General features: G+C 40.2%; 2 protein-coding genes across 5 annotated transcripts in view; both read right to left on the bottom strand.

The window, feature by feature from the left end:
- Window positions 1-155: 155 nt before the first annotated feature.
- LOC116177929 lies at window positions 156-20104 on the bottom strand. 3 transcript variants are annotated; one of them, XM_031497110.1, is made up of 14 exons: window positions 19463-20104; window positions 18977-19170; window positions 18726-18929; window positions 7325-11759; window positions 7031-7272; window positions 2581-2980; window positions 2284-2531; window positions 2011-2235; window positions 1895-1964; window positions 1653-1845; window positions 1546-1602; window positions 1387-1492; window positions 470-547; window positions 156-422 (listed from the first exon to the last, which is right to left on the bottom strand). In XM_031497110.1, exons 1-14 carry the CDS (start codon window positions 20082-20084, stop codon window positions 387-389), a joined length of 7110 nt encoding a protein of 2369 aa, XP_031352970.1. In that variant the 5' UTR covers window positions 20085-20104; the 3' UTR covers window positions 156-386. The 3 variants fall into 3 exon arrangements, with proteins under 3 accessions (XP_031352970.1, XP_031352971.1, XP_031352973.1); XM_031497111.1 differs by having other exon boundaries at window positions 7325-11756; XM_031497113.1 differs by having other exon boundaries at window positions 18726-18905.
- LOC116177928 (mucin-2-like) overlaps window positions 20076-27938 on the bottom strand; it is a 47019-nt gene continuing 39156 nt past the window's right edge. For both annotated transcript variants that reach the window (XM_031497108.1, XM_031497109.1), the window contains exon 3: window positions 20076-27285. In XM_031497108.1, the coding sequence (XP_031352968.1) occupies window positions 20111-27285 (7175 nt within the window). In that variant the 3' untranslated portion in view covers window positions 20076-20110. The remainder of the gene's footprint in view (window positions 27286-27938) is intronic.

Genomic DNA, 27938 nt, shown 5'->3' with positions numbered 1-27938 from the left:
TTTGTATTATATTACCCTACATTAAAGAAATGTGTGCTAGTTACCCTAGCTGTCATGCTTTTTAAAAAAAAACTAAGTAGGTTTAAACCCCCTCTAGGTATTTGGCACTATTACACAACAATGGACCACGATTTACGACGATATTACAAACAGTGTTTAGTACGTAATGTCAGACTTTCATATATTTACAACGGTCATTTTTCTATTTTCTTACACTATCTATTATACTGGTGACTAACTAATTACCTACATAATTTTTTTAAATATGTACACAAAAAGAAATATGGCCATAGGTAAGGTATATGTGTATAACAAAATAAATAGATATATAGTCTCTCAAGTATGACACTGTTGTGTGCATTAATTAAAAGGCACTACGATAATTGTTAAAGAGAGTCAAATCCGGATGCATCGTCGCTACCCTGCAACAAACTTTATTAGTATATAGTTAGTATCGCGCTGCGTATACCCTATCCCGTTTATATAAATGGGTGTGAGGTAGTAAAAAGGTTGAACCAACGTCACGCTCGGCCATAGTGTTGGCTTCCTGAAAATACGAATTTTTAATGAGCAATTGCCGTTATGTGCTGTTGATTTTTGTACCTAATCGTTATATGCTAGTATTATTATAAAATGTTAGATGTCATTAAAGCCCCATCATTCAGAAGGGTGTGATGAGATGAGAATACACTACCTCACCTCCAAACCGTTTGAAATACAAATTAAAACTCTTCCATTCGAACTTATTTCACATATTTTGAGGTTAAAAATTGACACATCACAACCGCCATCTTGAATTTTTTTAAATGGCAACATAGATCATGAGATCGTCATTAGAAAGCATACATGTTTCTGGTGCTTAGAAAGAGAAAAAATAAGCTTTCTAATAACGTATCACATGATCTATGTTGTCATTCAAAAATTCAAGATGGCGGTTGCCCTCAAAAAGCATGTGCCCAAAAAAATTTTTAACCTCAAAATATGTGAGATCATTTCAAGTGGAAGCGTTCTAATTTTAATTTATAGAGAGCTTTGGTTTCATCGTTAATAACAACCCTGTATATACTGCAAAATTCAGATGCGTTTTTTTGGCATTATTTATACGTCAGTCTGTCGTGATTGTGTAAATTTTTTGGCCCACCCTTCCATTGAAATATAATTTCCAGGATATACGAAAGCTGAAAGTAAGTCCCCACATTTTAGACAAAGGAAATAATTCTTGACTAAAGATTTTTTTATGCAGTATGGCGAGTTGCTAGTGGGGAAATGACATAGTAAACTACACTTTTTTAATTCCTGTCCCTCATTTCAACCTAGAAGACTTTTTCTTATGGCTAATTTAAAGTGTTTTTCTACTATTATTGTTAGTTAAAACAAGAGGCATACATCGTTTTGATTCTGCGACAAAGATTTTGAATCATATACGTTACGATACGATTTGGTAGGTACATGGATTGTTGTTTCGTCACAAGAGCGTGCCTCCGATACGGTGCTAAAAAACAGTACTTAAGTGTATAGCAAATTTTTCATACGTCGCACACTCACGTGGTAATTTTTGGTGCCAAATCCAGCCAATTTGATAGCGGATCCTCGGTGTTGTCTCTAAAAAAACATGTAGGTTATTTAGGACGAATCAATTGGGGAATACGTACAGTATAGACTTTCTAAAAGTAGTAAACTGTGATTGGCTTCCTGTACTCGACAAAATATCGGCGGCGCTGATTTTCTGAATAAGGGTTGCATTCTCGCTGCGATCTGCTTCGGTTCCGCACGTTGTGGCAATGGTGCCCAACGTTCCGCAACCTACAGTTGCTGATACCTCAAAACCAGCAGAGATCAAAGCACCTAAATGGAAGAAACAATAAATCAGTGCAAAGTGTGTGTTTGGTTTTACCTCCAGGCATCTGCCTGTCTTCCAAGTATGGTTCACTGCGTGTTTTGCTGTGCTTCCGTTTTGCGTCGATCTAAAGTGATTCGGTTTATTTAATCGTGCAATCACAAGAATACTACCTTATTGGGATAGGGTCCAACGTCCAAATAGCTTAAAAGTTTAGTTTCATTACTGCTTGCAGCTGAAGATTTTCTTTTCTCAATAGGAACCATGCTAACGCACGGTGGTTGTATCGGGTGGTACTTTGCTCGAGGAATAACAACAGGAAGAGAGTTATTAATTTTATCTGGAGCAGAATTATTTTCCTTTGACTTTTTCATCGCGGCCTTCTGTTGTTTGGGATTCTGCAAGCTACTGTTAAAATACCCCATAAACCTGTTTAGTATACCTACTTTTTCCATAAAATTTGGTACGTGGATATCTGAATGACTACTCTCCGAACTGGTGTCTTGGATCATTAATCTCCTATCCATTGTTCCTCTCCGAACCATAGGGACGGCAAGTCTTTGAGGAATGAAGCTTAAGTTACTGACTACGCGCGGTGGATGACGCGATTTCTTTCGGCAGCAGGTTAAAGCGCAGCAAACAATTAGCAAAACGAGTAATAAAACGCCTAATGTCCCCAATGCTATCAGTAAAACTGCAAGAAAACCCAAGATTGAGCGTTGATCAATAGATCTTATCCTTACCTTTTAAGTTGATGTGACAGTATTCACCAGTATACCATTGAAAGCACTCGCACAACACATCGCCGGCCCCCCTAGAGTAACAAGTGCCGTGGTAATGGCATCTCTCGCACCCAACCGATTCCGCCGAACATATACGTCCTGGGTAAATCGGATTTTCGGAAAGATCCGAGAAACCCTCTTTGCAGCTGCAGGTGTACGTGCCGACCATATTGAAGCAGTGCGCATGGTCTGAGCAATCGTGATACTTTGTGTATTTGCACTCGTCGAAGTCTTCAACGACCAAGCCTTCCAGGTATTCTTTGGATGCGTGTAAATCGGTACCTCCCAAGCTGTAATTGTTCTTCGCGAGGTACGTCTTGAAAACATCTTCCAATTCCGCTTGCTCCGTATTTTCGGATAACTGAAAGGTATTAAGTAATGTTTTTACGAATAGATTTTTTACAAAAAGTGTAACAGATACTCGCTGTAGGCTTTAAAGATTTTTTGTTAAACTTAGAGAATTGCCGATATAGGAAATTTGTATACGTGTACCGCTTCATAAGAAAAGAGAACGGAGAACGAAACTAATAGGCGAGAAAATGAAGCGCGTTAAGATAAAAAACGAGTGTTCAAGTAGATAAGAGTCAAAACGCTACAGTGTTGCCGATTCTAAAAACCATCGTGACGGAGAATGAATGGCGGTGTTTGTACTATCCCTTCACATGTTTATAAAAGCACATTTTTGTGTGGAAGATCAGTGTTTTATTAGCAGTATTCACTCCACAATCAGTAAAATCTTGTCGGGGGCTACCATATTCCCTTTGTGGGTACCCACTTCCGATGTTCAGTGCACTCGCAACTCGCTTTTGAAGTTTTGACTCCATATCCTTATAAGATCTCGTCGGAAGCAACCATTTTCTCTTTGTCGGTACCCACCTCCGACATCCTGTTCACCCGCAATTCGAGTTTGAAGTTTTGACTCCACCATCAGTAAAATATTATCGGGGGTTATCACATTCTCTGTGTCGGTACACAGTTCCGACGTCCCGTTCACTCGCAATTCGCATTTTGGTGGATTTAGCTAAAAACCCGGGACAAAATAGTACTCAATTTTTGGGTACTTCTCTTAGCTCGAGCTTGTATTGGCGACACAAGAAAGAGAAACCGCGATTCGGGCTTTAAGAAACTTTTGGGCGCCCAAAGTCGACTACCCCTCGAAGCGCGCCGTGCAAAAGGTGGTTCATTTCGCCCTTAGGAAAAAAACAATTCCGCCACGCAGGAATTGGGCGCGTTGACAAGATCTTTCGGACGACACCTATTTGAAAACAATCGAAGAAAAACTGTAGAAACTGAAAAATCTCCATGTTAGTATAACACGCTCTGGGGATGGCGCCCAGATATCACCGACCCCAAATCTTGTAGCCTCGTCCCCTATATGGCCACGATAGGTACATGTACACACCTCGTCTTTTTACAAGCGTTCTTCTACGGGATCGCATTTACTGCCAGCCAGCCAGCCAGCCAAAATGAGATTAAAAGCTACCTTTTTACAAATAAATTTGCCAAAATGCGCTACAAAGAGTAAACGCTTGGGTTTCGTTGAAGTCGTTTCATCATTCGAGCTCGGCGAGTACATAAGTAAAAATTGGGCGAGAGAAAGGGATTCTTAGCCAAATTTTCCGGACGAATATATGTAGGTTATTTTTCGATCGCGTATTAAATTCCTACCCAAACTTTGGAGGTAAGCGAACTAATGCGTTCCGTAGTATTATCGGATTACCGTGCCCGCATTTAAATAAATTGCCCACCACCACAGAAGCGTTGGGGTCCAAGATGCAAAAAGTTCTTTGCGGATATACAGGGTGGCGCACGATACGTCACTCGATTGAATTTAATTACTGTTGGGACACCAGCATTCAAATACGACGCGCAACGTCGTGTAGTTCATGGAAATTACCCCATATACCGTTACAAAGTCACTAAATATAGAAAGTACCGCAATCCATTGGACTCGTGTGTTAGAGAGAGAACGCACGATTTTTTCCTAAAAATGGCGGAAATTACCAGATTTTAGTAACTTTAATGTTAGGGATTGTTCCACCTGTTTGGAGATATCTGTATATATTTTTATAAAACATGACAGTACTATGAAGTTAGGTTATAAAAAATTACAGCTATTCAGATTTTATTTGTCAATTTTTTTAAGTTGGCAGCGAATTTGCCCAAAAATGGCGGATGATTGCGGTACTTTCTATATCTAGTGACCTTACTCATACCTTTCGTTATGACTCATGCGATTTTTTTCCCGGAAGGGTTCCTTAAAGAAAAGGTCTAGCACAGGAAACCCGAAAATGCTGTGCCATCGTTGAAGAAAATTTGTGTCGTAAACTAATCACAAACGCACGAGTGCGATTTCAAGAAGTGGTAAATCAAAATGTCGGACATATTGAACATGTTACCCATTAGGTACGTTTTTTCAAGTTGTATTTCTTTACTTTAGAAAAATAAAATACAAATTTTGTCACAAACAAATGTGTTATTCAGAAAACAAATCGGGTAACATATCATGCGCCATCCTGTGTTTGGAGCGGTTGGTTAAACGTTTAAAAAACAAGTTTGTTAATAAAACTGTGCACCTCTCTCCTGTATACGGGATATTATTAGATCTACATTAAATGGCAACCGGTAAAAAGGTTAAAGACAATTAATTCGTGCTTTTGTTGGTTGTCAAAAGAGCAATTTTGGACATGTCCACGACATCTCCATACATTGGTAAATTATTCCAGTAGATAAACCAAATTTCTACCATTAAACTTCGAGAAACCTAAAGCACGGGTTGTCCCGTATTCAAATTGTCAACCAGCTTTTGAGATTCGCTTTCAACGAGTACACCTGGCGATAGAAAACGTTGGATTGTATCGTATAAACTATAAGGCATTCCACGATCCAATTTACTAAATTACTGCTACTTTTCTAAAAGAGAAAATCAGCTGTGGATTGGAGAAAATTTTGATTCATCGAATAATGTAAGATTTTGAATTGAGTCGATTTTTGGGGGGATTTTGTATAAAGATTTATGCTTAAAGTCATTACAACATTCCTGAAGGGGTCGACCCACGAGAATTTATAACAAATTTGTGTATTTTTATGAATGATAAGATATTGGCAAGGGCACTTCGTCGTGTAGTGAAAATTAAGGGCCAGCGAATTTATTTTCAACGGTCAATGGTGCGAAGTCTGAAAGCGTAAGCGAACTAATGCGTTTCGTAGTGTTATCGGATTACCGTGCTCTCATTTAAATAAATTATCCACCACCACGGAAGCGTTGGGGTCCAAGGTGCAAAAAGTTTATCGCGGATATATTTCGAGCGGTTGGTTAAACGATTAGAAAATAAGCTTGCTAATCAAAACTGCGCATCTCTCTCGTGTATACGGGATGTTATTAGATCTACATTAAAACGCAACCGGTAAAAAAGTTAAAGACAATTAATTCGTGCTTTTGTTGGTTATCAAAATCCTAAACGATTAGAGTAATTTTAGACATTTCCACCGACAGTTCCATACATTGTAAATTATTCTAGTGAATAAACCAAACCATTAGACTTCGAGAAATCTGAAGCACGGTTTGTTCCAGATTCAAATTGTCAACCAGCTTTGGAGACTCTCTTTCAACGAGTAACAAATTGCGATTGAAAAGGTCCGATTGTATTGTACTAGGCGTTCCACCATCCAATTTTCCCAATTGTTACTACCCTTCCAAAGAAGAAAGTCAGCTATCAAGTTATTTTGAATTTAGTCGATTTTTTGGGAATTTTGTATAAAAGATTTGCACTTAAAGTCATAACATTCCTGAAGAGGTCGACCCACGGGAATTCATCCCCCTGAACAAATTTGTGTATTTTTATGAATGATAAGATATATTGGTAATTTTGTTCTCATGAATTGTGAAATTGAATTTTAAGTGTGGATTAAATTGTATTTAGCATCTAAGGGCGTGTAAATTTATTTTGAATAGAGGAATACGAGATAAAGAACCAACCTTCCGCAAGGTAAGTGTCATTGAAAGTTTATTAATTACTGAGCTAGCCGTGGTAATAATTATTTCATTACAAACAATTAATTGTTATAGTAAAGTTTTTACCAGTGCCGTAGAGAATATAATTTATTTTCTACAAGAGGGGATTCCAATCCCTATAAACTGAGCCGTTCTAAAGGCTAGATTTGTAATGAAATAACGCAGGGTCCTACTTGATCTTAACGTCTTTTCCCGAAAACAGGTAAATGGAGTTCGCGCAAACTACTGTCTGCTGTCGCTTTCTCTATACCACCGCTGTGGTAATCACAAAAAGCGTCTCTCGAGCATCTCCCGAGCTGATGAGGTAAAGTGGGGTGAAGACGTTGGTGATTTAAAAAGTAGTAGCAAAAGGGCAGGTTCAAATTATAAGGATTCAACCGAAATAGTCTTTTTTACCTGCAAATGAAATTCATTGGCAAGGACTCCATCCCGACCAAAAGGTTCATAGCCGTGAACCTTCACCCCATGGTAGACATCTCGCAGATCCGACTGCATTACCATGCGATCCAGGCCTTCGTAGGTTAATCTGGCCAGGCGATTAAACTCCGTGGAGTTGCTGTCAGATAGGGAGTCGTTATACCGCAACTTTTCTCTGCCATTTCTGTCCAACACCAGCTTGACACTGTACGTGTAGGTGGCTGAAAGAGATGAGGTTAATGCGATTGTAGGAAACGCGAGGGACATAGTTACGTTTGCAGGGGTGGTCCAAAAACATTCGCGCGAATCCCGGCCGACAGACGCACCTCATTAAACCGTTAAACTTTTGGCACAATTCGTTCTTGGTGGCTTTGCATTCCGGATTACACTTATCCCGATTTTCGTACTCCTTGGTGTCCAAAATCGGCGGGGAGTCGATCAGTATTCCTCCTAGCAAAATGTGATTGATTTCGTTCGTCGGGATTTCGTCCCTTAAATCCGTTTCCAGCTCGGGAACGTTGACGATTTGGGCGTTTTTCTTATCGGTCATCACGACCAATATGGAATCGTTATCCTTGTACGAATCGTCGCTCGCGTTGTTTCCTGGCTTGAGCGGCGGAGGGTCCGTGTCGCGAATAATAAAGTCCTCAAGGTCATCTCGGGTTACCGCCACCAAGGAAGGGGTGACGGATTCTAAAGTTGGAGTAGAACTAATCGTTGAAAAGGTAACATCCGAAGGGTGGAGTGTAGGGGAATGATTTATAGTTGCTGTAATTGTTTCTGTTACGCTGGTAGGTTGCAGAAGGGTATGAATCTCGGTTACTGTATCGAGCTTTGTTAATTTTTCAGTTGTCGTTATTAGAATGGTCATGGTCGACGGAAGACCACCTAGGGTTTCCGAGACGGTTGTTCTGGTTATTGTAATCGTGGTAGTTTCGGTGTGCGTTAAAATTTTGCTGGGCAAGATTTCGATGGTTGGTAAAGGTTTGATCGTGAGTGTAGGTTTAATCGTTGTGGAATTAGTTGAAGTAGTTTTTGCGGAAGACACGGATGGCAAAGTAACACTGTTTCGTTTCTCCGTTTCAGTAACTAAAGTTGTTGATTTAGTGGTCGAGTTGGTGATTGGCTTTTTCGTTGTTGAAGTGACGGTTGTTTGTTCTTGGGTTCGTGTAGTACTTGCAGTGGTTGCTTCAGTGGGCTTAGTTGTCGGTCTCCGTGAAACCATTGGTCTTCTTGTAGTTGTTCCTATTCTAGGAGGGGGTATTTCAAAAGTGTATGGGTGAATAGGTCGAGGAGGATTAATTTCAAGTGAGTATGTCGGCCTGTACGTTGTGATGGTCGATTTATATTCCGAAACCTTTTTTGTCGTTGGTGGGTAACTTAACGGAGGTGGACGTAAACCGACAACTTTCGGTGGAATTACTGATGATTGGATACTAGCTTGACCGTCAAGGTCTAATGGATCTTGCTTCTCTTTATTTGTTGTTTTTAAGTTGATAAGGGGCGGTGTTATTAATGGGGGTGGTTGCATAATTGCTATGTCAGAGTCAAAACTGTCAGGACTTGGTGCAAATGTTGTGGCATTAAAATGTGGCCGAGATATGTTCTGCATTATCACCTCGTAAGGTTTTACCTTCGGAAACGTGAAAGGTTTTTCAGTTTGCAAGCTTAAACTCGGCTTCATACTGTTTGGCAACGTAGATTGGACGTTTACGGGCATGGAAGTCACGTACAATTTCTTCGTAGTAGGCACCTTCTCAGACGTTGTCGAAGGCGCAACTTTGGTACTACTTTCCGGCATCGTCTCATTATTAACATTTCTGTGTGTATCTGCATTTACACTGCCCTTTTGACCATTGACGTGTACGTTCCCGTCAATGTAAACATGCTGCTCGAAAGGTCTTGGCACTTGTATTATTGGCTTGGGAACATAAGGCCGATAATGACCAAAGTGAGAAACTGACGCATTGTTATAAAGTTTCTCCAATACCTCCAGAGGAACCTGGCCAGGTCGAAGTGGTCGCGATATAGACTCCTGAACAACTTCTCCATCTTCGTTTAACAAATCGTCTTCCTTGTGATAACCTTCGAAATCTCCAGTTGAAGATGAAATAGAGTTCGGCGGCCTAGGCGCATCGTAATGGATCGGTATTTGCTGTCTGTGGAAGGGCGGACGGATCTGTGGTGAAACTTTCGGTGGAGTTAAATACTCATTGAGCTCATTGCTCGGTACACGATTACGATATCCATTCTGTCTCTTGGAACCATCTCGTATGGGACTCGATGTTTGTTGACTAAACGGAGGCCTGCTGACGAAGAACAATGGGTCCGGATTATCTAAGTAAACAGTTCCTTCATTTTCTTGCCCGTAGGAGTTAGATGAATTGTAGATCCCTATCTTTTGACGCACTCCGTGCTTAAAAGGCTCTAGTAAGTTACTTAAAACTAAATTTGGACGCTCGGGATATGGTAGAGGCGGCGGTTGTAACATCATTTCTTCGTGTTTAATGATATGAGCATTAAAGTCTCCCCCATTCTGGATTATTTCAAATGAGATCGGGGCCGAGCTAGTAATTTCTTTCGCCGGTTTTGACGGCATGATTAAGATTGGTCCAGGGACAGATATCGGATTCTTGTTGATTGTTTCGCCGCCCACTCTGATATATCCACCGACTTGCTTTTGATTCGGAATAACAAATGACGGCTCTCTATGAGTCGTCAGTTGTTTATGCACCGAAAACTCTGGTGCCGCATGCGGTGCGGGATCGTCAAAGTATTTCCCATTTTTGTGCAATTCCGTAGATCCTCCGTACAATAGCGCAGTGGTTCGATTAAAGGGAATATTGATCAAGGCAACTTGAGACGGTTGCAAATTGACCAAAAGTGGTTGACCTGTAGATCTTTCGATCACCTCCGGAAATAGTAGGGGCTGTTTCATTATCGGCGATTCAATTTTGAACTCGTGAACAGGTTTCGACACAACCGGCGTTTCAAACAGAATGTGGGGTTCTTGCCGAATTGGTAAAGTATGCCTATGCTTCTCGCCCCGAATGAAGCTCTGTGGTCTCAAAGAAATATCGGGCTCGGGTGGCGGTCCCAGATACTCCTCGTTTCGGGGCGGTTGAGCCCACACATTGTTCTGGTTCAGCGGTATAGACGGTATTCTCGGCCCGATCCGTCCCGGTTTGCCCACAATTACATCCGAATTTGCAGTAATAACTTGACCTGGTGATATTGGAATTCCTCCATTCATCAATGGAGCCTCCTGTGGGCTTATCTCGTTTTTAACTTCCCATTCATTTATATGAATAGTCGCAAGATTTTGGCTTTCCGCAATCTCAACATCAGCAACCTGGTCACCGATGGGTATATAAATAGGCGAACGATTCTGTGCGTCTGCAGATGGTGGGGGAGTGGTGGTGAACGTATTGCTTCTGTTTGCGTTCTTAATATTCGTCTTAATTAAACCGGCCATTGCATTTATCACAGGTTTGAGCACCTGAAAGGTGTTAATTGAACCTAAACCTAACAAATCCGGAATCTCGGTTGGCTTGGAAATTTTTCCCTTGGTCTTTTTGCTTGGAGGCTCAGGTGTAATTTTGCTCTGCGGAGTTGTTTGCAAGACTAATGGGCTAGTTGAAACATGGCGTTTCGTTGGCGTCGTGTTCTTTTTCTTAACAATCTCCGTACTCAGCAAGAGACCCAAGTTGTTTTTAGTCGCAGTTTCACTAGCCGACAGTGCTGGTGTCGCCTGAGTCGAGTCGGCGAGTTCTTCCTCATCGAAAAATATAATAGTAGATCCGGTGATAACATGCGGATTTGAAGAATCTATAGTTGGTGTGATTGGGCGTGTAACAATTTCAGTTTTTTCTATGGGCAAAACTTTAGTAGGCACGATTTTTTTCTTATTGATCGCGGTAATGCGAAGTTTGTCCCCGTTAAGCAAGGTGGCGTGCTTTACAACTGTTTCCGTGCCCTTTTTAATGTCGCTTTTTAACGAGCTAACGAACAGTGGATCAAACAAGTTGGCGTTAATTGTCTCGGTAACGACGTTCTCAATTTCTCTTGTTTTTGAACTTACGATTGTCGATGTTACTTTCTTCTTATCCCCCTGAAGAAGCGTCGTCAGGGAGGTGTAGGTGGTGACGTACGTTTTGGTACTAAAAATTTGCAAGTCTACCTTGTTTTTCTTCTTTTCTTTAATGGTGCCAGTCATACTGGCGGTAGTTTTTGGTTTTAAAAACACTTTTTCGGTTACTACGTCCGTTGAGGTTGAGATGTTAAGTTTAACGGTGGGTTCGCCATTTTCTATCAATGAATTATAATAGGTGTATGTAACGTAATATGTTTTAACCACATCGGTTGTTAAAAGTTTGCTTGCGGGATCAAAAGAAGACACCGCCGTGGGTTTAGGAAGAGATGATTCGGTTATAACAACTTGGGTTACAAGCTCTTTGGTGCTCGTCACATGTAAACGGTCACCTTCTTGAAGTGTTTTCTTCAGATATGCCGTGCTGTAGTATGTATTGGTATCTTTAAAGGCGGACGCTTTGTCTAAAGGCTTTAGCAGTGACAGATAGTCGCTAGGGGCTGTGATTGTATTTGTAACAGTGTGCTTTGACGAAAGCACAAGGGGCTGATCTCCGTCTAGAACGGTGTTGAAATAGGTGTACGTGGTTTGAAAAGTTCCCGCTGCTAAGGTGGGCTGCTGAAAAGAAGAAATTTACAATTTAGAAACATTAATAATTAACTTGCACATGTACGGAACGATCCGCTGGTTGTTTTGGAGAGTAGGTATTTTATATCTATTATACAGTGTGTTCGAGACAATAGGGTTACCTAATATAATTTTGTATGCGACATCACAATCTATCAGTTCCGGTTAAACCGGAAATCAAGGCAACCTTTGCTTTTAAAATACCAATGTCTGTTCTTTTTAAGACCTTTTGGTCCAGGGAATAGAGACTTTGAATTTGCAAAATGAGAAGTAGTTCCAATTTCTTTTGCATGTCATAGACAGTGAGCTGGTGTTTAAGAATCTACCACCCCAAAAACCCTCGCAATTTGGTTGGTTTCTTAGTTTATCAGTTAAATCTTTTTAATGGTTAATATTGTTATCAGAAATTGTAGAACATAAAATTGTACACTGCTTTGTTATATAGGTACTACTTTTTTGTGAAGTATTTATTACAAAAGATATAAAACTTCAAAGTTGCATATATTTTAAAGAATTCTGAAATTTCGATGTAGATATTTTAACGAAATTTTATACCTTATGTCTTGAATTTATCGTGTGATAAATCCCTCCACTTTGCACCCCTATCGAAGGGGATGCATTGCATAATGATTCAACTTTCAACATCCTACTGGTGATATTTGAATCACTGTGATATTGTAGAACTGTCTAATATACCTTTGATATAAAAAATGGTCTCACTTCAGTTCCCCCCTCTCGGTCTAGTTTAACCCTAGTTTACTGGCCACTAAAACTTTCAAGTTTACGGGCGTGGGGTGGAACGAACCCCAGATAGAAAAGACTAAACTTGGAAGGTACTCGAGCTCCCAGGCCAAAATATTGAAAGAAAAAAAACTTATGGACATTGAAAGTGGCTGTGGGGTGCGATCCACCCCAGACCTGTAAATTAGGGTTAACCATTTCCACCCCCACCCAAGTGGAATGAATAATGGTTAAATAATCTGTTGATGATTGCTCGATGACACTTTGATATTAAACCAACAGTGAAAAAATATCAACAAATTATCCCCTATTTACCAGCTGCTCATTGTCTATATGGATGCGACACTGTAGCTCAGTACCACGGATTACGGAATTGGCAAAAAAATAATAATTAAAAAATTAGAAGAGGGTTTTACCTTTAAATATTTGGGTAAATTAGACAGTAATTTAAAAGATGTATTTAAAGAGTGTACCGATTTTTATGCAGCCTGCTATAACGTCAAATCCGTAGACAATATGACGGCTGAGAAACTGTCTGTTTGGGCTAAAAAAGTTGGACACTAAAAGCACCCTCATTTGCTTCTCTACCGCCGACGACCGAATCTTTTTGCGAAAATGTGAAAAGGGCGCAGCTTCAGATGTACTTCTGGATGTTTGCCCAAAACCTTGTTCTTCCTAAAATTGACGTCACACAATATGGATGGGAAAAAAATGACGAAAACAAAATTTTAAACCCAATTTCTGTCCCCAATAATACTAAATTGGCACCAGATTTTATTCTAAAGCTTTCTACATGTTCTTGCAAAGCTAATGACCCCTGCAGCTCGAACAGATGTGGTTGTCTATCAAATGGGTTGTCATGTAGCCTGATATGCAAATGCATGATGGATAAAAGGGACTAAAATAAATGTAAAAATCCACTAACAAAATTTGTGAAACTATGCAAAATGAATCAGAAAGCGAAGAATCGGACAACGAGTAAATGTATGTTTATCTGCAATATTTTTTTTTGCTTGCTTGTTATTTTTTGTTTAAAAATGTATTATATCTGTAAGTAATGTGTTTGTGTTTGAGTTAATATATTTATTTTTTTTGTTTTTTATTTTATTCAGTAGTTCCAAGTTCCCCCCTCAAGCAGCTCCCCCCCAAAATAATAATTAACAAATAGGAGTTTCTGTTTTAGTACCTATTTTGATCTGAAATTCGAGATTCTTATTCATAAAAACATATAAATCGATGTACGACTCGTTAATTTTGAAAAAATATAAAAACCAACCCCCCAAAAACACCCCCACTCCACCAAAACGCCCCCCAAAAATATTTTTAACAGAAAATTTGAATTCAGAAGGCTCAAAAACCCTAAAATCTATGCTATATGCCCATATTTTTTAAAACTTTAATTTTTGTATTTTTTTGCTGACTTTTTTGGCCGCCATCTTGAATTTCTCAAAATGCTCAAGGGTGTCAAGGTGGCATCAAACGGATTCTCAAAGTAGACATCCTTACGAACTAAAAACCGTCAAAAAACCTTCACCGTACCTCACTTTCAGGTTAAGCCAAAAATCCCAGTTTGGCATCCAGACTATAATGGCATTTCCGAATACAAATTTCAATTCAAAAATTTACTATATGACTTGTAAATTATGTTCGAAAAGGATCTTAAATAATTGTACAATATCACAACTAAATAGGGGGTTGAAATAATCATCCCTTTGTAAATAATAGAAGGGGTTAAATTAAAATAAGACGATTTCTTGTTTGATTATTGTGTTCGAATGCGCCATAATCACGCAGTGATTCAAATACTTAGGTACCACTATTAATAAGATATTGATAAGGATGCAGGGTACGGAAATTAATAGCATGACAATTTTATATTCGATATATTTTCTCACACGACTCATACAATTTCGCTAAAATGCATAAGAATTTCAGAATGGTTCCAAATACAGAACAACATGGATATCTTTGTTATTATTATACTTACAGATTCGGTTAAATTGGCAACGTTGTGTAGTTTTTTATGCTAATGGATATTCCGATGCGATATTTTGAAAAACACAAATCGTTTCGTAGATAATTGGAAAAAAGTGTGAATCGCCATTTTTAAAAAGTTCAAATAAAAGTTGGGAGAAATTCGATGGGTGTAGACAGAACATTTTTAAATGGCGTTTTTCGAGATATTGACATCAACTTCCTAATTATAAATGGAGGCCATATTGGATTTTTACGTCACTCGATAGACAAAAAATTACAAAACCAGTACACACCGTATTTCATTTGGTAATCAATCTTGAATTTTTAGTTTACAATGTATTTCATATGGCAATAATTCCATGGCCGTGTCGATGGTGACTATCCAAGACGATAAACGAACGAATTTGGTTTCATTCACAACCAGCCATGGAATTATTGCTATAAGAAGTACATTGTAAACTTCGAGGCAAAAATGCATCCATTTGAAATAAGGAAGTTGATGTGAATATCTCGAAAAACGCCAGTTTGAATATTTTTGTCTACGCCCTTTGAATTTATCCCGTCGAATCTTGCAACTTTTATTTGAAACTTTTTTCGATAACTCTCTTTGTTACTAAAAAATTTAAATTTTTAAAAATGGTGATTGTCATCATTCTTTTCTTTTTTCCAATTATCTACGAAAAATCGACTACACCAAAATTTCTCGGGAAAACACTTTTTCTTATTAATTTTGGTGCGTAAAATTCAAAACAATTCGTACTTTTTCGATCAGACTTCTTAATCAAAAGTTATAGACTAGAAAACACTTTTTCTTATTAATTTTGGTGCGTATCTGAACAATTTTTTCTTCGAGCCTCAAAAAAGGGCAATTCGTACTTTTTCGATCAGACTTCTCAATCAAAAGTTATAGACTAGAAACCAATTTCGAAAGAAAATTCAAATGGCTGTAACTTTTGAACTAGTAGCCCAATCTTGGAACTGTTTGAAATTATGGATTCTACAGGCCACATTCTATAAGAAAATTTTTTTTCCGGGTCGATCTGAGAAAATTTTTTTTTCGGGGCTCAAAAAAAGGCAGTGTATAACCTTCCTTTTTTACCAAAAATCGACTACACCAAAATTTCTCGGGAAGACACTTTTTCTTATTAATTTGGGTGCGTAGAATCCAAATCAATTCGTACTTTTTCGATCAGACTTCTCAATCAAAAGTTAGACTAGAAACCAATTTCGAAAAAAAATTCAAAGGGCTGTAACTTTTGAACTAGTAGCCCAATCTTGGAACTGTTAGAAATTATGGATTCTACAGGCCACATTCTATAAGAAAATTTTTTTTCCGGGTCGATCTGAGACAATTTTTTTGCGGGCTTCAAAAAAAGGCAGTGTATAACCTTCCTTTTTTACCAAAAATCGACTACACCAAAATTTCTCGGAAAAACACTTTTTCTTTTTAATTTTGGTGCGTAGAATCCAAATCAATTCGTACTTTTTCGATCAGACTTCTCAATCAAAAGTTATAGACTAGAAACCAATTTCGAAAGAAAATTCAATGGGCTGTAACTTTTGAACTAGTAGCCCAATCTTGGAACTGTTTGAAATTATGGATTCTACAGGCCACATTCTATAAGAAAATTTTTTTCCGAGTCGATCTGAGACAATTTTTTTTGCGGGCCTCAAAAAAAGGCAGTATATAACCTTCCTTTTTTACCAAAACTCGACTACACCAAAATTTCTCGGAAAAACACTTTTTCTTATTAATTTTGGTCCGTCCTTCATACTACGAAACATTGGAACTACTTCTCGTTTTGTAGAAAACGGCCTATTTTCGGTCTCTATCTCCCGGACTATTTGTAAAGAGCAATCAATTTACTGTACGACAACATACAATATGCATATAGTGATTCAATATGTAGAAAACTTACGAAATCTAGCATACCGTGTGCTACCAGGACGTGCGGTGTCTGTTGTTTTACACAGAATGAGCCTATAGTAGGATTTTCTTACGTTTTCGCGCACGTCATCGGTGTATTACATCAGAATTAAGTATGTTTACATAGTATCTGCAATCGATAGAACATAATAAGTATATAGGAAACCACACGGACAGTTCTGCATTGTGGTTTGTAAACTGTAGAGGATCGTTGGTGTAATGCGTATACCAACCACAACGTAGCACCGTTAGTATGGTTTCCTACATACTTACTCTATTCAATCGATTGAAGATACTATGTAAACGTACTTAATTCAGATACACAATACAATATGACAATATGACAAAACAATTACATGGCCTACTAGATTCATTTATTGTTAAATTTAATATTACCCTTAACTTCTTAACTATTGTGTTTTGGAAAACGTGTATAAGGAAATTTCGACTTAAAATTGACCTAGGAATATGGTGTTAAGCTATGTCCATCGAATCACGGGACACCCTGTATAGTAGCTATACAGAGACTATTATTATAATGATATTTAATGATATTTAAATACGTAGAGTGTAGACACCGACCCGGGTAAACACAAATGATGCTTTTATACTGGGTCAAACACAGTAAAATATAAATTTTACCTTTGCTGTTTAAAAAAATACCTATTATTTTCGAGCGATAACACTCTTCACTACGTGATTCCGCATTATCTTCTGGGTGAAAGAGTCTTATAAACATTTTTCCTCTAGATGACTCCTTCATGTAGATATGAACACCTTTAGATTTTCCAATCTGGCAACACTGTCTTAATTAGACGCAAGTAGCAAATTGCTAACACTCCTACCACTATAAAATAAAGGCAATAAAAAAATATTAAAAAAATATGAAAGACGACAGTTACAAATGACAGTATGTGACTGATGCAAATTGCAAGATCAAGCTAAACTTGAAAATTCAATTGCATTGATGCCACATTTTAAAAATTATATTACCTGAAGGAATCATCTGGATGAAATTTTTTATTAGACTTTTTTATTCAGAAGATAATCCGAAATCATGTAGGGAAGAGTTTTATCGCTCGAAAAGATACACCCTGTATAATACATATTTCTTAAAACGGCAAATTTATTTATTTGTTTATTTATTTATTATTTTTTTTTTTCCAACTTCATAACTTATTTAACACCTATTTTACATTATAACTTACATGTATTTAATAATTTATTTATTTATTTATCTATTTATCTATTTATTTATTTATTTACCTCAGTCCAGGTTCGAACACCCGACCTCCGGCTTTATAGCTCAATGCTCTACCATTGAACAGCAACAGCCGCGTGTAGATGAATTCGAATTTGTGCGTGCTGTACCTAATCGGATTTCTAATTATTTTATGGACCATCTGTTAATTAGTCCATGAGAGGGATACGTACACTTATGCTACATGTATCTAGAATGGATCAAATATGGTCCTGGTCAGTGGGACTACAAGTATATATTATTCTAAAATGAGTATCCGTGCTATTTAGAGGTTCAGTACTCACTATGTGTGCATAATGGTGCATAGTTGGGCCAATACGTTGACTTAAACTGGTGAGAAATTGAAAGGTTAGTAGACAGTTGTCGAAAAACTTTCGATTTCACGCTCAACACTAAAATTCCTTTAACATTTGAAGGAAAATAGGCAAAATAGTAAAGTAATATATATTATTGAAGGGAATTTAATGCTCTACAACCCTTTTGACGACATTTATTTTTTGGGTGCATCAATGATCCGGTCAAAAAGAGCAAAAAATATGGCGCAAAAGTGCTTTTTTTCCAAAATTACAGACCTTCAAGAGTGGATACCTCGAAAACTTCCCCGAGTAGCAAATTTAATTAGCTTTCATTCTGTTGTATGCAGTGGTCATGTCGCCCCGGCTGTTATTGCCTGGCCGACATTGCATTTAAAAAACAAAAGTCAGCTCTAATTCCGGTTAAACCGGTAGTAAAACCGGAAGTTTCAAAATGCAATCGGATAGATCGTAATGCCACATTAAAATTGTATTAGAACAATTTTTCGAATCTCTCCAAATAAAAGAGATATTATGGTAACCCTCGTATCTCGAACACTCTGTATTCCTAACAAATTCAAACAGCTCGAAGTGTTGAAACTCCAAAATCTGGCAAACTTTCAAAGCATTATCGGAACAATCCTGTTACAGCACCAAGAGAAAGTGCTGAGACAATGCTAACTCTCAAAACCACTGTGCAATAGTATTGAATAATGGCAACAGTGAGTGGGTGTAAAAATACACATATGCACAATTACCTTTGTTAAAGTAATGCCGCCCGTTGAAGATTTTGAAGTCGATATCTGGGAGTTACGATCTTCCGTTGCAACGTTGGATACTACTTGCTCGTGACTAGAAACGGTCGTTGTTCCATTTTCCAAATAAGTCGTTAAATACGTAAACGTCGTTAGGCAGGTCTTCGTTACAAACTGATTAGACTGCAACGTGGAAGCCATGTCAATCTTAAACCCAAGTTCGTCCACAGCAACATTAGAAAAGGCACACTTACATTAGATGACTCCTGAGGTATGATCATCATCATTTGGTCGCTCAGCGTGCTCGGTTTCAAAGTGATTGGTTTGTAGATAGTAGTCGGTAAAATTCGTTTGATATCGGGTTCGCCTGGAAGCGTCGTTTTATCTCCAGCGACAATCACCTCCACTCCGTTTGACATTACTCTTGTTGCCAGATTATACCGCGCTTCTATAGAAAATAAGACGGTTAATAATGAAGAAACTATTTCAATATTATTTTCGCCATATCAGTTGTTTTTATCACTCTCAACTTATCATTCACCATGAACAGTGTAGCCAAGGATACTTAGAGTTCTCAAAAACCTGATCAGACGAAAAATGATTTTCAGAATTGTTCCTCGGTCTCCAGCCTAGTTTCCAAACTTTGTCGTCGACAGAGTAACAAATCTGCACTATACTTAAACGTTAGAACTTTCTTTACACTTTACAATATATTTCAAAATGTACAACGTATGACTCACCTGTTTCAAAAACGAGTCCCCCTGGGGTGGAGTCAATAACAGTCTTTTGTTGGGAAGGTACACTGTCGGTATCCTCCAAACCGTAAAGAGTCAGAGTGGTTAAGATCGTTCTAGCATCTGTTAGTGTTACTGTCTTAGTCTGTGGTTTAATCTCAGTCGTGGAAGTGACAATGTGCTCATCACCATTGACGCGGGTTACGACAAATGTATAAGTTCGTAAACGAGTTTGTACAACGGTCGAAAAGTCGTATTCGGTTGAAGTAAATACACTTGTTCTGGGCGCTGGAGAGCTCTTCAAGCGTTTCTTCTTCACAACAACTTTTCTTCGTGGAAAAGCCGTAGTCGATGGAAGCTTTTTCTTTCGAATAAGAACACGTTTACGAAGTGCTCCGGTCGTTTGTGCTATATCACTACTGACAGCCTGTTCGTCGTCATTCTTATGGACAGGTTGTACTCTAATTAATTTTTTAACTATTCTACGATTTGGTAACGAATTTTCTCTTTTATATCTATAACTAGAATTAATTTTGCCAAACATACTCGAAACGTTGTATTTTTCTGCTAATAAGCGTGGCGGTTGATTACCCCTTTTCCAGAGTAGCGACGTTTCGACCTTCGGCATGAGAGGGGGCAACTCATCAAGGTCACTTATACTAAAAAATTACGGGAACTTATTTTTGCGTTTTCCTCCGTCGAATACTTCTTGGGCCTGTTCAGTTTGGTGGGCTTAACGTTAAACAGCTCGGGCGTTTGCGTCTCGACATATTTACTGACGTCTCCAAGGACACTTTCGAGGCTTTCGGTTTCGAAAGTGGACGCCTGGTTTTCGTAGTAGCTTTCGCCTTCATCATCAGATGCAGAACTGACAAACGAGTCTATGTGGCTGTACGTTTTCAATTCGTCGTTTATCTCGGAGGGTTTCACCAGAACCTCACGTTTGCGCCTCTGCATGCTGTCGCTGTCCGTCACCGTTGACAGTATCGTCGAGAATTCTCCCGGTGTCTTTCCAGAAACGTACAACGTAACAACGCTAGTTTCCTTTGGTGGCGCAGCCGGAGTGATCTTCTTCGGTTTTTTGCGCGAGCTTTTTCGTCTTGGTGGTCGCGTCACGTCTTCAGTTAGGTTGTGTTCCGTGGAATCATCAGACTCGCTCGCGGATTTGTCGTCGAAATTTAGAAAGTCGTACTTATTTTCGAGACCTGGAAATACCTGTTCGGGGTTTAATCCGAATACTCCGGCGGGCTGTTGCAAAGTCGGGGCCTGCTGTTGCTGCTGCAGCAAGAGGGGTAAGAGCAAACTGTTGAGATTGGCGGGGCTCGTAAGTGTGGGAGTTACGACGACCGTATCCGTAATCAGTTCTGTAGCGGTGACGACACTCACGGAGCTGTCCACGATTGTTGTCAAAATCTCTTTGCCTCGAAAGGTAATGGGGATTATCGTAGACATCGCGTTTGTTACCGTGGTCACATAAGTCGTCGATCTTGTTTTAAATTCAGTTGTGGGAGTAGGCGTTTGAGCTAAGTTTTGCAAGCCCAACAGAGGATTTGACTGAAATCCGGGATTGCCAAGCAGTAACTGGGAAAGGAGTATATTGGCCAAAGGAGCTTGGGCAGCTAAAGCGGGTTGTAGAGTTGTCACCACCTGCTCCACTCCGTACGCTGTACTTGGCAAAACGTGCGAATAAGACGTTTTGTAACCTCGAATGTAAGTCGGCGTATATACCACCGTGGTAGTTGGAATCTCATTTAGAACATATCTCGTAATCTCCGTGACGCCATTACCGGCGACATTAGTGGAGTCGCTTCTTAAAACGGTAAATACTTTACCTAGAGAGTTAACGGCTGTAGAGTACTGCTGAGGAATCAATGTTTCCGTACTATATTTCGCGGTGATTATATTCCTGTATTCCGTAATCTTCCCGTTCACCACTGGAATTGTAGCTTCGGTAGGTATGGAGTGCGTCACTGTAATGGTACCATCATTGAACTTCGAAAAGACGTAGTTATCATTTAATTCGCCGGAATTCCGGGAACGATACGTCGTAGTGCCTCTCCTAGAATTCCTGCCACGACCCGTGTCCGTAATTTTTCTACGGGTAGAGTGTTCGGTCGTTGATGGTGTGCGTAATTTTGGAATCTTAGCTCTGGACGATACGGTTGTTGTTCTCCTCGTCGACAGACTTTGAGTATTGCCCCGCCTGTAACTGTTTCTCGCGTTAACCGACGACTTGTCCTTCTCCCTCAACGTAAACTGCGACCTACTCTGCGAAACGGACGCTCTTGTAGGAGATATGCGCTTGGTCGTTTCTGATTTGGGACTGGTGGTAACAGCAGTTCTAGATCTTGGTTTAAAGCGACTTGGTTTTGTAGGTGGGGTCGCTTCAGTTACCGGCTCCTCTTCTTTAGGTGGCGCCGTTGAAGATCGAAGGAACTGAGGTCTCCGAAGTCTCGTGTAGTTTGTGTCACGTTTGGAACGTTGGCGAAACTTAAACGGTCTTACGGATACGTTAGGCTTGCTTAGTTTAGGGGGTGGCGTAGAGACAGTCTGCGTGTTTCTATTAGACCCCTCGTAATCCGTATCCTCTTCACCTTCTTCCTCCTCGAATTCTTCTTCGTCTTCTCCGTCTTCCTCCTCCTCTTCGGGAGCGGGAGTGGTCGTGGTTGTCGCAAATAATCCTCGGCGCGGTAATAAACCGGGCCGCTGCCGATTTTGTAGTGCGGCAATCGGTCTTGTGGTTTTCGGCTTTAACGTTGTCGAAGTTGTCTTAGTGGCGATTTTGCTTTGGAATTTGCTTGGCGGCGTCACTTTCGGTGTAGATGTAGGCCGGGATAGTGGCTTCCTAAACTTCAACAGCGGGTTTTGGCCACGACGAGATAGTTCGGTTGTAGTGGCAACGGTTAATGTCGTTTCTTGAGTCTCATCCGTAAATTCCGTGGGATTTTCTGTAATTTGCGTCGTCAGATCGTTGTCCGCATCATTTACTTCATCAGACGGCGGAGTTTGCGGTTTCGCACTTGCTCTGGACAATGGAGATACCGACGTTGGTCTTATTCGGGCAAATCGGTTACTGCCAGTATACAAGGAACTGGATCGCAACTGGCTGGACGTTTTTGAATTGAACTTTCGAGAGCCGGAAATCGTAGGCGTAGCCTTAATAGTAGAACTCCTCCCGCGAGGAGTAAAGGAATTAGATGAAACAGTGGATGAAAGCGCACTTGATTTAGGACGTACAAATCTTCGAGAGCCTGAAGCACTAGGCTGCACTGCTAAACTGCTGGTTGCACCTGTAAAACTTTTCCGGGCATTAAATCGCCCTCCCGTCTTAGAAGCAGGAACTGCCGTCACCGTGGGTGTAAAATCGGTCCTGGTGATTGTCGTAGCGCCTCCCGGGCCTAATTTGTTGCGCTTCGGCGCAAATGTCGGGCGGACCCTTGAGGAAAATGGCCTAAAGGCCGGTTTAAATGTTCGCTTGCGCGTTTGGAAAGTTAACCTGGACTTTTTCCGCCCATTTTCGGGCGTTTGAGAATTTTCTTGATCTTCCTCATCGTCTCCCTCCTCGAGATCTTCTCCTTCGGTTGTTGTTTCTTCGTCGGCCTTCGTTACGTCGGTTAATGAGCTTTCAATTGCCACGTGTGAAGGTGTAACAAGTGTATTCGTAGGCAAGATCTTCTCGTCCGGCATTTGAGTCGCGGTCGGGCTAATGCCCGAACTTGGCGTGAAGGAAATTGACGGTTCTTTAGTTTTGTCTATGATAAAGCTGGATGTGCTTTCAATTATTTGCGCATATCTTCCATCTATAACTGTTCCTATCACTTTCGACTGATAAAGTGTCGTTGTACGATTTTGAACGATTGACCCTTCGATTAGTCGAACTAGCCCCGTCCGATGCTTTGGTTGCTCCTCATTTGCAAGTAACGATTTTTTTGCTTCGTCAATATTTAACGAACTCGTACTTTCGATCACTTGCGCATATAAATTATCTATGTACGTTCCGATGGCTTGAGTGGTATAGTATAATGTGCTAATTTCTTGGGCATCGATAATTTTACCTTGATTTAAGCTAACTACACCTGTTGGTAACACTGTCGTTTGCGAACTGGTTGGACTAACACTGTCAGTAAGTGTTAAGGTTGTACTTTCGAGAACATTTGCGTAAACGCCATCGATGTACGTTCCGTACACGTCAGTGGATAAAATGGTTTGGATTCCAGAGTTATTTATGGTAGAGGCAAGGGTCGATAGTAGTCCTGTTGGCAGTAAAGATACGCTAGGTTTTGTAGCAGATTCAATTTGATTTTGTTCGATGGTTCCAATGGATCTACCTATTTGGTTCGCCTCAATTTGCTGAGTTTCATTCACAACGTTAGTTACGGTGTCCAGCCTGCTATTAATTACCGTACTGTCATCAACGTAAGACGTAGTGTAGTACGTATAAGTTGTATAGTAAGTCGTTAACTCGTCTTTCTCCTTTGTGACTTGCGTTGGCACCACATCGGCAGTTGTACTGTAGGTGACTTCGATAGGTGTAACACTAATGCTTGGCACGACCATCGACTCCTTTACTGTCGGTGATACCACGTTCGAAATTGTTTCTTCGCGGCTAGTAACGCGTGTAACACCATCCTTGTAGAGGGTAGTCCAATAAGTGAAGGTGGTAAAGTAAGTAATTGGCAAACTCAGATCTTCCAAGCTTAACGAATGGGTAGGTGTTAATGTTTCAGTAATGACATTTGTAATAGTTTCTAGCCGACTGACAACATTACTACTAGTCGTTCCTTGGTACATGGTGGTGAAGTAAGTGAATGTTGTGTAACTCGTTTGCAATAAAAGAGTGGGCGATGGTAGGATATCCGAATCATTATTGGATTCTGCTACCATCTGATCCTCTAAAACATTACGATTATCAACGCTATCAATGATTCTTCTTTCCCCAGTTGAGGTGCTACTCCTCACATCGGTTACCATGGTAGAAATTGTTTCATATTCGGTCGAATTTCGATCGTTCCCGCGGATCATGGTGCTATACTTCTTGGTGGTCGGATCGTCATTGTTCGTTTCGCCGCTCTCATCTGCGTCCAAATCGTCATCTTGGTACCCATCCGTTGTCACCAACATCGTGGGCACCACGTTAGCCTGTTGCGTTTGTGTAACATAATTTGTGTAAACCTCGGTTCGGCTCGATATTTCCGTTTCGCCATCAACAAAAATAGTGGTAAAGTATGTATATGTAGTGTAATAGGTTTTCACTCCGCTGGGCATTATTTCGCCCAAACTTGGCGTGGCCCTTACTAAATCCTGGTCTAAAACGTTTTCTTGGATATCTTCATCGGTTAGTGGATAACTAACGGTAGGCCTGCCGATACCCACACTAGTAGGGGAAATATCGACGATATCGTCAAAGGATGGCGGTTTCGATTTGTATAACTCTCCTCCTCGGTTAAGTAGACCCGCCACTGCCGGATCTGTTATCTCGCTTCCGGGCTCTAAAGTGGACGTAATAACGTTGGTAATCACTTCCTTTCGACTAACAATCGACGATGTCGTGTCTTGGAAGAAGGTCGTCAAGTAAGTGTATGTCGTGTATAGAGTCTTGAAGAGAACCTCTATTTCCTCGCCGTTTTCAGTTGTCATTTCGCTGGCTTCGGGTTCTGATTCGGTCACGTGCCGTTTTTCCGTTGTTATTTCCAATGGAGTCGTTTCGACTGGTCTGGTCACATCCGTTACCGGTTCCGTTGTTTGCTCTTCGGTGGTCGTCGTGTCGCGAAGAGTCGTGCCATCTTCTTCGGTTGTCGTCACAAGTTCTTGCGTTTGCGAAACGGTAACCGGCATTATTGGGGAGGCGGAAATTGTGCAAGATTGCGTTTCAAATCCTATCTCGGTGGATACCACTTTATTTGATCTAACGGAGGTGGTAGTGCTTGTGTCATCTTGCGGTATGAAGAACGTTGTTAGATAAGTTAATGTTTTATAAGCAGTGGTCGGTATTATTTGCACACCTGCTGTGCAAGTAACATCTGTTTTGGTTTCGTTTAATTCGAGATGCGGTTCTGGAGATGTTATTTCAACACTGTCAGTTGTGGTTTCTTCAGTTTGCTGTAGGCTGTCCTCTTTTGCTTCGGTACTGCTGGCAAGTGTTGTAGATTGGGCGGGCTCTTCTTCCTCTTCGACTTCTTCTTCGACATCTTCTGTGACTGTTTCTGTAGTGGTAGTGGTGGGAGTTGGTGCGGTTTCCTCTGGTTTTTTTGTTGCATCATCAAAAATAGCGGTGTTTTCGAGTATAAAATCGTCATCGAAAAATATTGTAGTCGCTCCTCCCGTGCCTGTGGTAGCTAGTTCTTCGACGCTTGAAAGAGTCGGTTTTTGCTCATCTGTAGTTAGCGTAGAAATTTGCAAAGGTTCGGTGGGAACACTACTTTGCGCGGCTTGCAATGATGCCAAGATTTTTGCGATATCCTCTTCCGAAGGAGTGGATAACATAGGTATTTGACTTTCAGATGGTTCAATTGCGGCTGACGATAAGAATGTGGATTGGGTTTCTTCTAACGTAACCGTTGAGGGTGTCTCAATCTGAGGGGTTGGTAATTGTTCGTATGTAGATATTTTTTGTTCATGTGCCAAAACCGAAGATTTCGCGTCCATATCTTCGTGCTGTTCCGTTTCGGGTGTTGTCGTTTCTCGAGGACGATCACTAGCGTCGATTACCATCGTATGCCTTCCATCACCTTCTACGTCAAACTCTTGAGACATGTACACCTTTGTGGAAGGTTTCGGCCTTTTAATAGTAAACGATGGCTTTAAAGACAATTGTGGAAGACGCACTGTCGGTTTTACATTAATTGAGGAGGCACGAATCGGTGGACGTATTAATTGTTGCGTAGTACTTGTAGATTGACTTAACGTCTGTTGTATTGTGGCTTCAACAGAGATAGACGTTGCTTTTCCCACGTCATACTTTGGCGCATTCGACGTGTGCGGTGAAAATACGATCACCGTGTCGCCGACGACCGTTGTAAAATCGGCAAAACCGGTGTACGTGACAGTTGGCAATTTCTTTAACTCCGACGGCGATTTTCCCGACAAAAACAGCAGTTTTGCTTTACGCTCCGCCGACGTCGTCGATTTACTCCTTTCCGTCGAATCAAAATGCGGCAAATCTCCCAGGAACGACAACCCGCTTGGAGAAAACTCATTGCGTACGGTGAAAGTTGGGAGGGTATCCCGCTCCCTTACCTTAGATATCTTCAAAATGTTTCTGTCGAACTCTTTATGGTTAATGCCATTGTCATGGTTTATTTCATTCTGTTTTTGTGTTATGTGAAATATTTTCCTGCTTTCTCCATCGTTTCTCCAAACGTCGTCGACGTAACGAATTCTTGCATTGTCAGACGGTGACGATTTCAGAAGTTCTTCGTCTTCTTTATCCAACTTTTCCTTCTCCACGAATTTGTATTCAACTTTACTGGTGGGAAACACCAAATAGGCTTCTGGTTTATTTGGGGAGACGAAGTCTATGTTTTTAATAAAGTTTTGGGTGTTTATCGAATTGTGGTCGACTTTCCAGTTTTTATTTAAAACATCGCGATCGGAAAGCGTATTTTTCTCTTTGTCGTACAACACTCGCGAACTTTTCGTGAGGAGGTGTGCGTACAAACGTCCATTGTCAAGTGTGGTACCAAGTACCTGGGTCGCATAGTGTGTCGTTACACCTTCTTGTATAAAAGTACGAGCAGTAGATGTTATTAGACCAAGATCCGGCTTTACACTCAGGAAACGACCAAAAGTTGAAGGTCCTTGATTGTTCACCAGCAATACTGTCGTTACATCTAAGCGAGTTGGAAAGATAGATTCAGTTTATACATTAGAAGGAAATGAGTGATGTTCTGGTTTTATAATCGTCTGACAAAGATGTCGTTGCTCCTTCTGAGACGATCATCAAACCAGCGAAGCAAAGATAAAGAACACAATTTCTACATTGCAAAATTTACTATAGTTCTCGAATTAAGAGGGCTCTACAATAAAACCAAGTTAATTCTACAGTGACAGAGGCAAGTGATTTTCCGAATTTTGATTTTTAGATCTTGCTTCCTTATTTTTTACGATTCTAATCATTTTTAACTTCAGGTCAAATGAAAACAGTTGACAGAAGGTCCTTGAAGTTGGAGGTACGACATTAAGATCGACACGCTGTAATTTTGTGCTCATTTTGTGCCAATTTTTGGCGTATAATTCAAACTTTGTGCTCAAACCATAATGGAAATATTCAAAATGTTTAGTCGGTCTCGGTACCTACCTCCAATTTTCCGTTGGAGGCCAATGGGCAGGTATACTTATTTATGTTTTTGACACAGTAGTTTTTTGTTCTAAACAATAACGTGTTTATTGCAGTGTTTATACTTCAATTGGATTTCTGTGAGTTTTGTTGTTACACACTAGCGATTATTTATCGGATCAAGGATTGTATCGCCGCCTTGACATT

This window comes from Photinus pyralis, unplaced genomic scaffold (genome assembly GCF_008802855.1).
Source record: "Photinus pyralis isolate 1611_PpyrPB1 unplaced genomic scaffold, Ppyr1.3 Ppyr1.4_LG8, whole genome shotgun sequence".
In the NCBI taxonomy this organism is placed as follows: domain Eukaryota; kingdom Metazoa; phylum Arthropoda; class Insecta; order Coleoptera; family Lampyridae; genus Photinus; species Photinus pyralis.
The sequence above is the reverse complement of the archived record's forward strand: the minus strand, read 5'-3'. Positions and strand labels throughout refer to the sequence as shown.